This window comes from Artibeus jamaicensis, unplaced genomic scaffold (genome assembly GCF_021234435.1).
Source record: "Artibeus jamaicensis isolate MK-2021 breed Jamaican fruit bat unplaced genomic scaffold, CSHL_Jam_final contig_525, whole genome shotgun sequence".
Classification (NCBI taxonomy): Eukaryota; Metazoa; Chordata; class Mammalia; order Chiroptera; family Phyllostomidae; genus Artibeus; species Artibeus jamaicensis.
In genome coordinates, this window is record NW_026521874.1 from 197,169 (window position 1) to 214,285 (window position 17,117).

At 52.9% G+C, this 17,117-nt stretch overlaps 1 protein-coding gene across 6 annotated transcripts in view; it reads left to right on the top strand.

Moving 5' to 3' along the window:
- GOLGA3 (golgin A3) overlaps window positions 1-17,117 on the top strand; it is a 34,518-nt gene that overhangs the window by 9,144 nt on the left and 8,257 nt on the right. For all 6 annotated transcript variants that reach the window (XM_037160893.2, XM_037160892.2, XM_037160896.2 and 3 more), the window contains 13 exons: window positions 1,802-1,914; window positions 3,059-3,711; window positions 4,123-4,234; window positions 5,251-5,557; window positions 6,818-7,020; window positions 8,909-9,046; window positions 10,653-10,814; window positions 11,117-11,485; window positions 12,499-12,576; window positions 13,537-13,800; window positions 14,723-14,817; window positions 15,176-15,392; window positions 16,833-16,976. In XM_037160893.2, coding sequence (XP_037016788.2) covers window positions 1,802-1,914; window positions 3,059-3,711; window positions 4,123-4,234; window positions 5,251-5,557; window positions 6,818-7,020; window positions 8,909-9,046; window positions 10,653-10,814; window positions 11,117-11,485; window positions 12,499-12,576; window positions 13,537-13,800; window positions 14,723-14,817; window positions 15,176-15,392; window positions 16,833-16,976 — 2,855 coding nt within the window. The remainder of the gene's footprint in view (window positions 1-1,801; window positions 1,915-3,058; window positions 3,712-4,122; window positions 4,235-5,250; window positions 5,558-6,817; window positions 7,021-8,908; window positions 9,047-10,652; window positions 10,815-11,116; window positions 11,486-12,498; window positions 12,577-13,536; window positions 13,801-14,722; window positions 14,818-15,175; window positions 15,393-16,832; window positions 16,977-17,117) is intronic.

Genomic DNA, 17,117 nt, shown 5'->3' on the forward strand with positions numbered 1-17,117 from the left:
ACCAAGCCCTGGCTGGTGTGGTTCAGTGGATTGAGCACTGACCTACAAACCAAGAAACCTCCAGACTGTTGTCTAACATTGACTTTCTCACACTCAGACCTAGAATTGTGCACAGTGGGTCATGTCACTCATGCCAGAGGGGTGTGCTCCCCATCCTGGTCCGCCACATTCTCTTGACCCTCCATAGACCTTTGTCAACCACTAGGTTTGGGGTCCCTGCTGCTTTAGATGGGATTGTGTTACTCCCACTATTGGAGGTTTTTCTCACCTACCCCTTCACTGTCGCGTGGACACGGCCGTGCATCTCCTGCCACACGTGCCTTGTGTTCACGCCTGCAGCATCACTGCTCCAGCTTCCAGGACTGCCCCCAGAGGCAGCTTCTTGGTCTGAAGCGTCGGGTGTTTTTATTTACTCCATCGTGTGTGGTCATGTGACTGTGCCACTAAGGACCCCTGAGCGCACACTGTCGCCCAGCCCTCCCGCACCCAGACACTTTGCAGTTTTAACAGGTCTGGGGGGTGCATCAGGATTAATTGTTTCACTTGAAACTTGCCCTTCCCTGATTATGGGAGGGTTTGAGCATCTTGTTCTCCGTTGGCCATTTGGTCATTCCATTCTGTGAAATTTCTGTTCATGTGTTTGGCCCATTTTTCTTTAGGATTGTTTGCCTTTTTCTTCACAGGCATTATTTTTGTTTAAGGCCATAGTGTGTTTTAAAATTTCTGTACACTCATTGTCAACATTTAAGTGACGAGACATCACATAAACGTCTGATTCCTGCTTTCAGGCGTGTGTGAGGCGCCCACGAGGTGCCCATGCAGCAGGGACCCGCCGCCCTTCCTGGGGAGGTGCTCACTCATGACCTTGACTCTCAGGCTGTGTCTCTGCTGCAGAGCCTGCAGGTCCAGGTGCCCTGCCTGCAGCCACCGGCCACTGGTTTTCTGCCTTCCAGACCACTCAGCCTTGAGAAGAGTACTAGAGGTCTAATAAACGCACAAATTAGTAATGACATTGAATTCCTAGTGAAATTCTTGGAATTCTGGTGCTCAGGTGTTAGGGGTTATTTAAAACAGCAACTGCCTGTTGTCTGGGACTCCGCCTCTGAGGGTGGTTGCTTAGGAAGTGCTTAAATTAGGACATTTACCTGCTCTCATCAGCATATTTCCCAGCGTGCATGTCTGCTGTATGTGATAGAAACCTACAGCTTGTACTATTGCACTCACTGTTCACCTCTATTACCCAAAGGAAGAGGTTCGGGTTTAGATATTTTCAACTCTGTTACTGACCTCATACACCATGAGTCATTATTGTGGGAACTTAACTAAGCTGTGGATTAAATCCTATCTCCAGATACAGCTTCATGAAGCAAGCACGCTTGGCGTGTACACCCACGTGACTGGGTGTCATTCCATCAGGACTGCTCTCCTGTGGTCCCTCTGTCACCTCAGTGGTCCGAGTTAGAGCTTGTGGAGGGCTCCCCACGAGCACCAACTTGGAGTTCAGTTCTTTTGTTACTTAGGGGCAAGTTGCCCATGTCCTATTGTACCCACTGGATGCTATGTGGAGCCCAGGCCCCAGGCATAGCCAAGGCGCCTTCTGCCACATGGGTCCCATCTGTGGCCAGTGTCCAGGGCTCAGTTTTTTGCCGTCTGGAAGTAGGCCTTTCAAACTAGATGGTTTGCATTGTTTAGAAGCTAAATGGTGTTGGTAATTAAATGCAAACCAGCACAGCTGCTGTTGTGATTTGTCCTTTGTGCCTGGTGCTTTATGAGTTTCCAAGTCGCCATTTCCCCATCTTAGGCTCAGCAGAGGCTTCGCTGCCCCTGGAGAAGGAGGAGCAGGTCCGACTTCAGGCTCGGAAGCGGCTAGAGGAACAGCTGAAACAGTACAGGGTGAAGCGGCAGCAGGAACGAGTGAGTCCCACTCTTGGACAAGCTCATGGAGAGCTTCTGTGTGGCAGGGGTGGTAATCAGATGTCACGCTGGGATTCGTGGGTGACTTCTCTGTGCTTCCCTGGAAAGGCCATTTTTCTCACCGGTTTCCTCCTTCCGGGATTTTCCAGCAGGGCCTTGGTTCCCACCCTGTCTGGTTATTCTTCCCCTGAAACAAGTGTATTCCACTCTTGAACCTGCAGTTCGGAAAGCACAGAAAGTCAGCACGTGGGTATCACTGGTCTGCGCTGGAGCAGCCAGCCGGTCCTCACCTCCGAGCAAAGATGGAGTGTTGTTTGCACATGTTGGCGATGCCTTGGAAAACCTCAGAGAATCAACCAGAAATTACAAATCTATAAAAATAAAAAATTATTACAGGAACTAGTATAAAGGACACATGGACAACAACTAAGGGGGTGGGAATGGGAGGGAGGTGGGGAGCTCTGGGGGGGTGGGTGGGATGGGAGTAAAAAACAAAACTGTACTTGAACAATAATTAAATAAGTTAATAAAAAATATATACAATTATTAAAATAGGGTTCAGAAATCTGAAAAATACAAGTATTAAAAACCAATAGTTACCCTAATAAGACCAATTATAATATTAGTGAGGGAAGATAATGTTTATAATAAAAGTGATAACTATCTGAGCATCACATTAAAATGGCAGTAAAGGTAGCCAGAATTTGGATGAACTCTCTGTAACTTCCTCTGCAAGCAGTTTTGAGTAAGTGGAGGGAAACCACTCATTATCTGCTAAGTAATTACAGATTTAAGGTAGTTCTAATTCAATAGGACTTCTTTTTATAACTTGAAGAAAAAATTTAAGTCTATCCAAAAGCACAAAAATGGGAGAACAGCCAGGAAAATATTGCAAAGGAGGTGTGATGAGGAAGGACTTGCTAATAGCTGTTTTTAATTATAATCAAGTCACAGTCATTGACAGTGTGCTTGGATGGTTCCTGGATGTGACATGGGGACAGTGAGGCTGCAGAGCACAGTGGGCTGGGGAAGGCAGGGGTGGAGGCGGGTGGGGCGTGCTATTATCTGTGCAGCCTTTGTGGGCAGCACAGCTTGATTGCTGTTGCCAAGTTCAAACATGCTCGTACTTTTATTTCCTTCTTAGTCCAGCCAGCCTGCAACTAAAATGAGACCTTTCAGCACACTTGATCCTGAACTCATGCTGAATCCAGAAACCTTACCAAGGGCCAGCACCGTGGCTATGACAAAAGAATATTCTTTCCTGCGCACCAGTGTGCCTCGGGGGCCAAAAGTAGGCAGCTTAGGACTCCTGGCACATCCTAAGGAGAAAAAAAGCTCCAAATCAAGCAAAATTCGGTCCCTGGCTGATTATAGAACTGAAGAGTCAAATGCTGGGAATTCGGGTGGAAATGTTCTGGCCACAGAGTCCGCCAGGGGCTCCCTGAAGCAGAACCGAAGCAGCACGTCGTCAGTGGTGTCTGAGGTCAGTCTGTGCCCTGAGGCCGACGACCTGGAGAGCTGCTCCCTGACTGGAGACAACACGTCTGAGGCCGGGAATGAGAGTGACAGCTCCTCCTGCAGTGGTGTCTCCACCCGGGGGGTACACCGCCTCCCTGTGAACCGTGCTGGCACGCGTGAAGCCTCCTACATGGTCAATGGCCAGGAGCTCGGTACCAGTTCCTTGGGCCAGTTTCCATCCATCGCAGATGTCCTTCGAGCCGCTGCAGCTGAGCACCGAGACCAAAGACCGGAGCTCAATGGGGAGGCACGGAGCCGGACGGACAGCATCTGCAGCAGGTGGGCACGGTGCAAGACCCACTCGCCAGGGCAGGGGCTGCAACACCTAACCTCTCAGTCCTTCACATTTCATCAACACACCCGTTGCTTTTCAGAAATGGAACTAGAGCTATTCAGTCATCATTTGCAATGCAAATGATAGGACATTCTGTCTTCCAGCATTTCTGTAAACCTGCCTGGAAAAGGCCACAGGAGCTTACCTTGGCTCACATGGGGATTCCAGCCAAGGGGGACTGAACATGGCCGATTGTGGTGGGGGTGTTTCCTGGCAGTTCTCCTTTGGAATCGTTTTCCTTATTTTCATCTTGGGGAGAGCAGCAGGGATGTGTGAGGTTTGGAGAGTGTGGACAGATGTAAAGGTCATGATTACTCGTGTTCTCACCTCCTGACCATGTGTGCCTTTTCCTCTAGCGTGTCCATGGAAAGTTCTGTGGCTGAAACTCAGGATGAGATGTTGCAAGTTCTTAAAGAAAAAATGAGACTAGAAGGACAGCTGGAAGCCTTATCCCAGGAGGCCAGTCAGGTAAGGGGTGCTTGGTGGACATGTGTGCTGTGTGCTTCCTGATTATTGGGTAGAGTCTCACATGTCCTTACAAATAGGCTGTGGCAGCAGCAGCAGCCAGACCTTTGTGCCTACATCCTGTTGGCCTGGTTTGTTAGCTCAGAGGCATGTGAGCTTCCCTTTGGCATTTCCCTTGTCTCTGCCATCTCTGTTTGGGTCAGCCTACAGTATTTGCTCACCCTGATGTCAAATAACCAGCCATACTTAAGAGTCAGATGGTTTGGTTGGACCTCACCTTTTTCTGGCATGATAAAATTGTTATCTTTGACCCTTGAATGCTTTTTGCTGTGGGTTCTGCTTTTCCTGACATGAATTTTGCTTTATTTGCTTAGCATATTCCTAAAAATCATTTTCTACTCAGGAGTTCCCCGCACACTTAATAGGCTGACTTCTGGATGGGTAGAGCTCATGCCCTTTGCTCATGTGGATGTGCCCTGCTCTCCCAGCCCTGCTTTCCTCTCTCCTGCTTTATCCTATGGACAGTGGTTTCTGAGGACCTGCCACCCAGCCCAGGACAGTGCCTCAGGCTGCCTACGGCCCCCAGGGTCCCTGTGTAGGAGCCTCTTTCTGCTGATTTATTTCCCCAGAGCTGAACCTGGTTCTCTGTCTTTGAAGATACTCAGGGCTCCTGGTACTCTTTGTGTGTGGGTGGGCAGGGTGGTGGTGCTTGTGAACTTTTTGTTTCTGAACAAATATACTGTGTGAGAACCAAGGGATGAGCGGGTGCTGCACAGCCCTCCCAGGGTGCACCTGTGCAGCACCACTCTGCGGAAACAGGCAGGTACGTGCCCCCTGCCCCTGGTTGTCTGGGAGCCATCATGTCAGACAGCTGGATAGTTTGGAAATCAGTGCTTTCCTGGCAAATCCACCTGTCTGCACCTTTCTTTGTCTCGCTGGGTGGTGTGGCGGCCTCCCTAATGCACAAAGTAGATGTGACTGGGTTTCCTGACCAGGTTGCCTTTTGGCGATCTTTCCAGGCACTTAAGGAAAAGACAGAACTGCAGGCACAGCTGGCAGCCCTGAACACGCGGCTGCAGGCACAGGAGGAGCACAGCCACAGCAGCCAGCAGAAGCAGGATGCGCTCACTTCGGAGGTGGACACGCTGAAGCAGTCATGCTGGGACCTGGAGCGGGCGATGAGCGACCTGCAGAACACACTGGAGGCCAAGAATGCCAGCCTGGCATCCTCCCACCGTGACCTGCAGGTGGCCGAGCAGCAATACCAGCGCCTCCTGGCCAAGGTGGAGGAGATGCAGAGCAGCATGCTCAGCAAGGACAGTACAGGTGCGTGTGCAGCCTGGTGTCAGCGGGTTGGGCCCGGCAGTGGGGTGCACCGCAGGTGCCTGCCTCGGACACTGACCTGTTGTCATGTGAATATGCTGGGGGGTTGTACTCCCTTCTGAGTTGTACATGAGGGCCCCCTTTTCTGAATGGCCATTATTTGGTAAATTTCTGCGTGTGCATCAGGGTGGTCTGGTCCCAGATGTGGGCTCTGACCCTAAGTCAGTCGTCGGAGCTGCCTGCTTGTTCCCCATAATTGCAGCTCTTACTTAAAATATGTAAAAGCAATAGTTAGATTGTGGATTAGTAAACCTTTATTGTTCCTACCTTAAGCTCAACTGTGGGTCTAGCTGGATCCCTGGGGGGATCCCCTGCAGAATGACATGAAATACTGGCGTCCAGGAAACGTGGGTGGGGGCCCCAGACCCAGCCAGTTGCCGAGAAGACTGGGTGTCAGCTCAGGACACCTCAGTATCAGCCGGGCCTCCGACCCTTTGGCACGGGCTACGTAGACGAGCCTCTTCTGGCCGAGCGGCCGTGGGGCTGCTGTCAGCACGGAGTCTTGACTGTAAGGCGTGTGACACTAGGTTTTAGGTCTGATGACGTAAAAGAAGAAGTGACAGACTGCTGTCACAGAGGCTTCATCTGGAAACTAGGAACAAATACAGCACAGCTGAAAAACAAAATGGTAGACTGCTTTTAGTTTTTTGAGCATTCTGTGTACCCAGTCCCTTAAGAAAATTATAAAATCCAGAAAGTAAAAATAACTTTATAAATCTGGGTTACAAGGCCTGACCTGACCAGAGCTCATTAGGCAGCAAATGGACCTACACTCACACGAGGCTCAATGACATGTTTTTTGCATATTTGTGCTTTTTCTGGTAGTTTGCTTTTTAAAAAGAACCTGAAACACTATTTTGTACCTAAGTGCAAGGAGGCTGCGTTGTCTTGTAGAGCAAACGTGTATCAGTTGAGCTTCATTCTGTGAGTCCTGGTGCTGATGAATCACCCGTGTAGGTGATGCTGGGTGTCATAAACAGACACGTGTGACAAGGACCAAGTGATGAAGTGTTGTGACAAGAACCTAACCCCGTATCCCCAGGAGACATGGCTCAGCACCGCAACTTTAAATGGCACTGCTGTGTGTTTCGGGAGTCTGCCGGGTCCCTGCTCTGTGGAGAAGCCGTCCTGATCTGGACCTCCAAGTGGAGCTGTGGGCTCCCACTGTGGGCTGGCCTGAGCACTGTGCTTTCTCGCTTCCAGTGCATGACCTACGACAGCAGATGACAGCCTTACAGAGCCAGTTGCGGCAAGTGCAGCTGGAGCGCACAACGCTCACAAGCAGGCTGAAGGCGTCCCAGGCAGAAATCGCATCTCTGCAGAGCGTCAGGCAGTGGTACCAGCAGCAGCTTGCATTGGCCCAGGAGGCCCGGGTCAGACTGCAGGGCGAGATGGCCCACATCCAGGTATGGCCCCGACGGTGCTGGACAGCTCACACTTCGTGTTCCGTGTGGAGCAACTGCTTTTTTCTAAATTAGAAAGACTTCTGCTTTTTGGATTTCACAGACGTATTTTTTTTTAAATCTGCTAACCAGTCATGTAGCCTATACCCACCCTGAACATGAGCATCTTCATGACCTGACACAGAGGGTCTCGTAACCTTTGCTTTAGCACATCTAACCCTAAAATACCCCCCTCTGGCACATCCGTGTCCCCAGTTCTGACTGCTAGGACTCATCGTCCTCCGAGGGTACCTTCTGTCCCGTGAACCTGGTTCTCAAATCTGAGTCCGCCTGGTCTCTGCCCTCCTGTGACTTGTTCGTGACATGCACGGGGCGCAGGCAGGCTTTCTCCTCCCAGCCGGAGCTTCTCCCTCTCAAGCTGCTTGGTCACAAGGTTCTCCTCCCTTTCATTTTGTTAGGGAGCCGGCACAGGGGCACATTGACATGGGGGTGCACCCTCTGAGCCATGTCCTGCTCTGGAGGACTCGGCACAGCGGGAGGGGCTGAGCTGCTCTTTGCTCTGGACCCCAGGGCTCTTGACTAATCAGGTTGATCACGAAGGTGGTGAGTGGCACCTCTGTCAGCCTCAGGCTTCTTTTTGAACTTAACTGTGGGTTTTGTTCCCTGCCCCTTTTTTTGGTCCAGATAAAATCATTTACGTTAATTAAAACTTTATTTCCCAGGTAGAGAATGCGAAATACTAACTCCACCAAATGCTCCTTTTTTAAACACCTAAAGTCTATGTACGTACAAAGTAGAAACTTCCTAAATTTATATTACACATTTAAGCTAAATGACCACATGGACAAGCATTGGTTCTGCTGACAACATAACTTAAAAATAAATCATTTTACAAGTTAATGTAATTTTGAAGTTATGGTACATTTACTTAAATGAGGCATAAAGTATTTAAATAAGCCAGATTTACATATCTGACAAAAGTCAGAAATGGAGTTGGGGAGATTGAAACAGGAAGATTTGGGGGAGTGGCAGTTTGAGAAATGTATCTGCTTTTTTCAAATCCCTCTGGGACCCAGGTTCAGCATTTCCCCTTTTGTCCTAGCCACTCAGACCTGTTCCCAGGACCGTCCAGCAGGGGGAGAGTCAGTGTGGTCTTTAATGTGTCATTGTCTCCAGACACAGTGCCTGCAAGTGGTGTCCCTCTTGCTGCAGCAGCTTCCCTTGAGGCCCTGGGACTCGTGTCCTTCTAGGGGCCTTCTTACTGGAGCCGGAAGTGGTGTGCTCGAGGGTCCAGTCGCAGGCCCTTGTGTCTGCTGACCCCTTCTCTGGCACTGGCGTGTTTAAAGCTGGGTGCCTGCTTCCCCAGGAGACAGTGGTCAAAGGAGGCCTGGCTGATGGCCTGGGCCAGGCCCTGGGCTGGATCCCGGGAATGGACGAGGTCAACCTGGTGTGCCCAGGACAGACTGACACGGGGAGGTGAGGGCCTGAAATGTGTCTGGTCGCAGATGGTCAGTTCACCCAAGGGGCAGATAGAGCTCCAGCCCTGGCTGCCTCCGTCATCCAGGTGAGGCTCCCTCACCTCTGAGGCTCAGGACGGACCTTTGGTCGGACCTTAGGTATAAATCTTGCCACAAAGTGCACGTTCTCAGAGGAGTGACCCCTGGGGTCCTGGACTGCCCACCTGCCCCAACACAAGGCCTGTTGCCCCTAGTGTCAGGTTGTCCTGCAGAAGGGTGGGCAGCTGCTCCGTTTGGTGGCTCCTCAGGAGCTGACCCCTCGGGGGCCACCAGTGGGCAGATTCTCACTCTGGCAGCCTAGGGCACAGGCTGGTTTGCACTTGTAATCTGGTGCTTGAAATCTAGCAACTCTCTGCCATGTGTTTTCTTTGCAGGTTGGACAGATGACCCAGACAGGCCTCCTGGAGCACCTGAAACTGGAGAATGTGTCCCTGTCACAGCAGCTGACAGAGACCCAGCACAGGTCCATTAAGGAGAAGGAGCGCATAGCCCTGCAGCTGCAGGGCATCGAGGTGAGGGCCTGGCTGTCCCTCAGCTGCTGCCTGTCACTAGGGTTTTAGTGCGTTTTATTTCTGGTTTTGGACTGGGCTTTTTTTGACACTGGTCAAGGCTCAGAAAATATACAAATATGTACGTACATATGAACGATATCATATACATACATTTGTATGTCTTTTAAAGCATTGAGCAGCCTGCAGTGGTTAAGTGTCAGGATTCAGTTCCTCACATTGTCTCATACTCGTCTCCTCTGACGTGTGGTGGGTCTGGTCCTGGCCCACAGCCCAGTGGCAGGTGGTGCTGGGCCGAGAGTGAGCGGGAAGGAAGGAGTTTAGGGCAGTGCATGTCTGAGAGCATTTCAGAGCCCAGCGGCAACAAGTGTCTCCTTGCCCTCAGCCTTTGTTACTCTTCTGCCCAGCAGCATGTGCAGGGTTAGGGTTAGGGTCAGGGTCAGGGTCAGGGTCAGGGCAGCTGCCCCACAAGGTCAGGGCAGTGGGACGCAGCAGCTTGGTCTGGGACCCAATACCTGTTCTTTTCTCAAGCTGTGAGACCTGGACAATTTCTCGACCTCTCAGAACCTTGTTCCCTTTTCTTTCTTTTTTTTTCAAGTCTACTTTTATTTTTATTTTTACTTTTATTTTTAGAGAGAGGAGAAGGGAGGGAGAAAGGGAGAGAAACTTTGATGTGTGAGAGATACACCAGCTACCTCTCACACGCCCCCTACTGGGGACCTGGCCTGCAGCCCAGGCTTGTGCCCTGACTGGGGAACTGAATCTGTGACGGTTCACAGGCTGGCACTTGATCCACTGAGTCACACCAGCCAGGGCTTCATTCCCTTTTTATAAAATGTGAGAAATAGTACCTACGTCTTAGGCTTGTGGGGGAAATCAGGCAGAGAAAAGGGCACGCAGCGTCACGGGTGGGGCGTGGCGGTCTTCCCACTGCCCTTCCAGTCACCCCGAAGGCCGGTGTCCTGCAACTGGTGCGGCTCCTTTCTCCTCCTCCTCTGCACGTGGCCTCTGTCCTCACAGGTGACCTGGGTGAGGGGAGAGTCATTGTGAAAAATGTGCTCTTCATGCGCTCTAGCCCCAAAGAACCAGAAAATTCTAAATTATAAACTGAAATTTTTTCCCCTGTGAAACACACCTGGATGTTGGGTCTCATGTACAACGTCAGATGTAAGGGGTCCCATGTTGTCCCACGAGCATAGTCTCTGACTTTAGCAAGTGTTATCAAGATCATCCTGTGACACAGGATGTTCCCTATATCACACTTCAGGGGTGTCCTACCTCTGGGACACACTGTAGCCCATCTTCATGTGAGAGGCAATGCGAGATATCATCTGTCACTTTATCGCAGGTCCTCAGAGAGTTGTCTGCTTGCTCTCCTTCCAGCCAGGCCCAGGGGTCAGCACTGGAGAGGACCGTGGGCAGAGAGCCTGTCAGTGAGCAGTGGGGGGGTCACCAGCCTGTCACTACGGTGGCTGTTGGCTCCTCCTTTCACAGGTCGTGGTCAGACAGTGACGTGGGCGAGACCCTAACCACTGGCAGGGTTTCCTGTCACTCTTCTGGGGCACTCAGGTTGTCCTGTTTTTTAAAATACACTCTCTTCCGGTTCTAGGCTGACATGTTGGACCAGGAAGCTGCCTTCGTGCAGATTCAGGAGGCGAAGACAATGGTAGAGGAGGACCTGCAACGGAGGTTGGAGGAGTTCGAGGAGGAGAAGGAGCAGCTGCAGAACGTGGCGGCCTCAGCAGTAGCCCTGGAGCAGCAACTGGAGCAGGCAAGGCCCTGCTGCAGCCCCATAGAGATGCCTGGACCTCACACGGCTGCCTCGTGTGGCTGTCCTTGCTGTGTGCATTGGTGCTGGTCCGCCTATCAAGTTCATTTCGGTGTTACACCACCAGACCTGGCTCCTATCACAGACCCAGCCCAGTGCTTGCTTCTGCGAGTGTCCTTGCACGCCAGACCTTTACTTACAAGATGCTGCCTGCAAAGTGTCCGTGCAGGTTATCTCCAGCCTGAACGGGGCAGCAGTATAAATTCCAGAGTGGGTGGTCACACTGAATCTGGTCCCTTTTCCAGGTGAAGTTGACTCTGCACCAGCGAGACCAGCAGCTTGAGGCCTTGCAGCAGGAGCAACTGGACCTTCTGAAGCAGTTCACCTCGACCCAGGAGACACTGCAGAGCCGGGAGCAGGCCCTTGGCGACCTGCAAGAGCGCTACAGTGAGCTGCAGGCCCGGCTGGAAGAGCTCGAGGGCGAGGCCACCACCAGGGACGACACCATTAGCTTCCTGCAGAAGGAGAAGATTGTCTTGGAGGTGGCTCTGCAGGCAGCCAGGAGCGGCGGGGAGCAGCTCGACAGAGGAGCCAGACGCTTGGAAGAAGGTGCTGAGGAAACGTCGGAAATTTTGGAGCAGTTGAGACAGGAATTAGCCATCAAGTCCAGCCAGGTAATGCCATTTGCTGTTGTTTTGTACAAGTTGCAGTCACACACGTGAGCATCAGTGTTCATGGTTTGGCTCTTTCTTTAAACCCCATTGTACAAAGGTGAAAGTACGCCCAGGGCTGAGGCCAGGGCTTTGCTGGGGGAGGGCCCATTCCCCTGGTGATGGGCTTCCAGCCCTCTTCAGCTGCTGGGCATGTACAGGCCAAGAGCCAGGAAATAGTTATGTTTGGGCTTTGAAAGTAATCTCCCAGTAAACACAGCTTCTGTCCATGGAGTATGTGGAGCTCAGGCAGGGAAAGTGCGTGGACCTCTTGTCTTTTCCCTCCTGTGTGCCTGGGCGTGAACCCACAGTACACGGCAGTGGGGCAGACGTGTCGGCCATTGAGGCGGGCGGTGGCCAGTGTCTGGTTGTGTGGACGTAGCCCAGCAGACACCCCTGGGAGCCACGATACAAACAGCCGACGTGACTGGACGTAGACAGATGTTAAACATTCGAGCAGAACAAGAAAGCTGCAGGGTGTGCAGGACTAGAGTTGGTGTCAGGCAATAATTTCGTCTTCAGGTCCCACTACATAAGCAACAGGACAAGACAAAAAATCAATGGCGTTTTCCTTTTAGGAATTAAAATCAAGGGAGGCCCGTGTTTTCTCTGCAGACAATGGTGGAGCTGAGTTACTTCCTAGGACGTGCAGAGGCAGATTTTTAAACTAGCAGGGACGTAGTTACAGGAATTGTGCAGATTCTTTGAGTAAATTTGTTTGATTTTACTGTTAGTGAGAGGGACATCAGCTGATAGTTGGAAAAGTCTGGAAGAGATCGTCGTTGGTATGAGGCATTATTGCTCATGCTTCCATTTGGCCTGTGTTGTTATTAACCAAGTCACTGGTAGCTGCACCGTGGATTAAGGTTATTATTTTTAAAACAGTGGGTAGGAAGTGGACTAGCGCTCCTGTTCCACTGGGAAGCTGTCTTTCCTACCCTGACTCCGGGACCAAAGTGTGCACATGTCCCTTGTAGGTGGAGCACCTTCAGGAAGAGACTGCCTCTCTGAAAAAGCAGACACAGAAAACAAAAGAACAGTTTCTTCAACAAAAGGTAAAGTGGAGTTGTTGATGTTCTTTACATGAAACAACTGTGTGAAAACAGTCTTATAAGTAGTTTAATCACATCACTAGGTCGCATTGATCAAGAGCCAGGTAGCGAGCGTCTAGACGCCTTCAGTTTTTTAAAGGCACATCCTAGACTCTAAGACGTGCCCCTCCGCCTCCCATATAAAGTCTCCAGAGTCAGGTATGTCCACAGTGGGGCTGGTGTCCAGCCGGATCGTGCCCTGTGGTCGCAGCAGAGAATGTGCGTCACCACTACACAGGATGAGTTTCTGTTTAATGTACGCTTGGAGAACAACACTGTAACCCAGTGTTGGCGTTGGTCTTGGCGCACACAGGGTGCATGTTGGTTGGTGAAGCCCATCCACGTGGGAGGCATGAGAGAGTGTCGCCAGCGAAGGGTCTGAGGAGGGTTGGCCCCTGAGGGGCCGCGCTGAGTGGTGTGGGCGTCACTACCAGCCAGGAGCACAGCTCAGAGAAGGAGCTGCCAGGCTCCTGGGAGGACGGATGCTGGAGGTGCCGGCACCTGGCAGAACAGCTCTGTGCTTCGCCCAACTTGTTAGGGAGCAAAACAACAGGTGTGTCTGAGTTGATGGTGTCTTTGGTTTGGCAAAGTGTTATCTTCATTTAGCCCCAGACAAGCTATGAGTGTTTTTTTAAAGATTTTATTTATTTATTTCTTGAGAGAGGGGAAGGGAGGGAGAAAGAGGAATAGAAATATCAATGTACAAGATACGCATCAATCGGTTGCCTCTTGCACACCCCCAATCGGGAACCTGGCCCGCAACCCAGATGTGTGTCTTGACTGGGAATCCAACCGGTGGCCTTTTGGTTTGTGGGGTGACACCCAACCCGCCGAGCCTCACCATTCAGGGCCTATAAGCATTTTTGTGTAAGTTGCATGTCCCCCGGTGGCCCCACCCGCACTGGCTGCAGCTCTGCCTGGCAGGTGATGATGGAGGCTTACCGACGCGATGCTGCCTCCAGAGACCAGCTCATTAGCGAGCTCAAGGCCACAAAGAAGAAGCTGGACGTGGAGGTGAAGGAGCTGAGGCAAGAGCTGATCCAGGTCCAAGGGGACAAGAAATCCGTGGAGGCAGAGCGGGCGCACTTACAAAAGGAGGTGTCCCAGGTCCAGCAGCAGATGGCAGCTCTCGAAGGGCAACTGGAGTCAGTGCAGCGGGAGCGTGATGAGATGGAGACGCATCTGCAGGTCAGTGGATGTGCTGACAGTGAAGGCCTGGCTGTTCAGGCTCTCCCGGGTGTGTGGCCGGGGGGCGTCCAGCAGTGAGGGCGACAGGTACCTGCAGGCAGGTGACATGGATTTGAGTGCAGGAAGAGAGTCGGCACTGGGGAGACCCAAGGGTGACCTGGATTTGAGGGACAGCAGGGAGCCCCAGGCTGCAGCAGCTGCTTTGGCCTCTGGGAGTGGGAGCTGGTAAGGGGTGTGGAGGGCCAGCAGGAGGGAGGTGCATCTGTGCAGATCTGTGGTCAAGGGTAGGCCAGGGTTCAGGCAGGAGCTGGTATAGATGGTAGTGCCGTGAGGGCCGAGGGTGCCTGACAGGGTGGGGAGAGCGAGACCTCAGTCCAGGGCCCTGCTGCGGCCACAGGGCGTTCCTGAAATGAGAAATGTGGGTGCGTGTCAAACCAAGTTCCGTGTGTGAGGTTTTTGAAGTCTCAGGAGAGAGCCAGGCAGGGTGCAGGTTGGGCAGACTGACTGGAGGCCTCAAGCCAAGGGTTTAGGGAAGAGCTGGTATTAGAGCCGTGAGTGTGCAGGTGGAGCTGCTGGAGCGGGGGCCTCGGTGCGCATCATGTCGCAGACGTGCCCAGGGCAGCAGCAGGGGCCAGGAGGAAGCTGAGCCTTTCAAACTGGTTCACCCTTTCTCCCATGGGTGCTGGGGAGCCCAGCGGAAGGGGCCCCTTCCCAGTGCCCTCCATTGCCATGACACAGACAGCTGGAGCCCGTGACCTCTGACACCGTCCCTCATAAAAGGGCAAAGCTCTATCAGGACCTTCAAAGCCCACGTGCTGGAGGCGGCCCTGAAAGGGGACCACGTGCCTGGTGTGCATCCAGAATCAGGCTGTGGAGGCACATGGGGCTTTGCACTCACCGGCTCCTTCTCCCTCCTTTGAAGTCTCTGCAGTTTGAAAAGCAGCAGGTGGCTGCGCTGACGGAGGCAAATGAGGTGCTCAAGTCTCAGATCGAAGAGCTGCATCAGGGAGCTGCCAGGTGAGCCTGGGCCTCGCCCTTTCTGTCTGTATTTTCATTTGAGGTATGTGTCTTGCTCTTGGTGGACACCAGCCCCCCCCCACCCTGCCCCAACACATCCCGCACATCACACTGGTGCTGCTTGTCAGCCATGATTTACTCCTAACCCTGTGGTCGGGTTCATTGTTGTGTTGGGTAGGAGCCTGTGAACAACTCCAGGAGGGGCCGGGTGGGTTTGAGCACAGTGCTGGGCACTTTGGGGCTGCCAACACCGGCCATGTCCATGGGTCTTGGATCTGGGGGTGCAGGATCAGGAGAGGCTGAGCTGGGGACAGGTATGGGGGACTTAAGATAGCCTGTCTCCTCCACCGTGCCCCAGGGCCATCACTGAGCAGAAGCAGCGGGTGATGCGGCTGGGCTCGGACCTGAGCAGTGCGCAGAAGGAGATGAAGAGCAAGCACAAAGCCTACGAGAGCGCTGTGAGCATCCTCAGCCGCCGCCTGCAGGAAGCCCTCACAGCCAAGGAGGCGGCCGAGGCCGAGCTGAGCAAGCTGAGAGCCCGGGAGGCTGGCGGCCCCAGTGATCTCACACTGCACGTGGGTACTACGTCTGCTCCGGCCCACCACGGGTTCCCAGGGTGGGGGGGACGTGAAGAGATACGAGCATTTCCCCTGACACCCTCACAGACCCCTGTGAGGGGGCGGAGTGAGTGTGTGGGCAGCAGCTCTTTAAAATTCAATGCCATGTCGATGTGACCGGGGGCGGGAGCTGCATGCATGTCCTCTCCTTTGTCCCTGTGGATCCGTGGGGCTTGTGGGGTCTGCTCAGACACTGGGCACTGAGTCGTCAGGCAGGGCCCCCAGTGTGCCCGCCACGCCGGCCCCTTCCTGCCCCTTCAGTGTCTGGGGGGTGTTTCTGTGAGCGTGTGAGTGGGGGCTGGTGAGGGTTCCTGCGCCTGTGGGACAGTCAGGAAAGTCTTTCGGAGGAGATAGTGTTGGAGTAACCAAGGCGTTAGGGTGAACAGCTTGGTGTCTCAGCAGAGGATGGGCCTGCGTGATACGAAGAGGTCAGGGCATGTGTTGAGCAGACTGGGGTCAGGTGGGGTGAGACCTGTGACTCCTGTGGAGGGATGGTGAGGCCAGGAGAGGCTCTGACAGGGAGAGAACGGGAAAACGGGGCACTCAGGTCCATGCTGGTATGCGCCCAGGTATAGGTGGTGGCAGGTGGCTCTGCTGATGGGAGGGCTTGTGCCAGAGGAGTTGGGGAAGGGTGTCCGTGCCGTGAGCCCAGAGCCTTTAGCTCGTAGACTATTTCTAAGGTCGTGGTTGGCTGGCATCCCTGGCAGCATGGAGGACGGTGGCAGGTGGGCGCCCCCACTGGGGAGTGGGTGGGCAGGGCTGGACGTGTGACACGGAGGCTCTCAGACTTGCTTGGGACCCCAACCAGGTTTGGGTCTGACCGTTTTTCACTTTTGCTACCGGAGTGAGTTAGTTTACACTTTATGACTCTCCAATTTAAGGTACTTCACTTACGTTTGGTCATGGCATTCTGACATGAAGTTTGTTTTCATCACCTGCATTTATCATAGGGGAGAATTTATTCGATTACAACTTCCCTTCCACTGTAAAATATGCCTGTTTTTTAAATTTCTTGGCTCATGCGGTGAGTGGGAAGGTACAAAGCCTACAGACTTTACCCTCTGCTTCGCTGCAGGAGCTCAGCCCAAAAGCCACACGCAGAAAGTGGGTTGTGGGCAGCTCATTCACCTTCCTGAGTCTGAGTAAATAGTCGGACCCCTCGTTAGGAGGCTCAGTGGAGAGACAAGCGTGAACAGCACCTACACCACAGTGGCAGCGAGAGTGTGTATGCATGTGTATGTGTGTCCACGTGTGCGTAGAGTGGTCAGTTAAGTCCTGCTGTCAGTGTGGTCAGCAGCCTTTCAGGTCAGGTGACACAGGGCTGCACAGGAGGAAGGTCAGCACCTGCCACAGCCATACTGAAGCTCATGACTGTCCACATTCCTCTCCTGCTGTTAGGAGAGAATCCAGACCCTGGAGTTGGAGCTGCAGACCGTGGGCCACAGCAAGGTGATGCTGGAGAAGGAGCTGCAGGAGGTCATCACCCTGACTAGCCAGGAGCTAGAGGAGTACAGGGAGAAGGTGCTGGAGCTGGAGGATGAGGTAGGTGAGCTCATCACGTGGCAAAGTGTATGGGCCACACCACTCCACTGTGGCTCTGGTGCAGAGAAAAAGGACCCTGGGGCATCAGCCTGGCTGGCCTGTGCTCTGAACCTGACCACTCTGCACTCCACACCCGTCCGA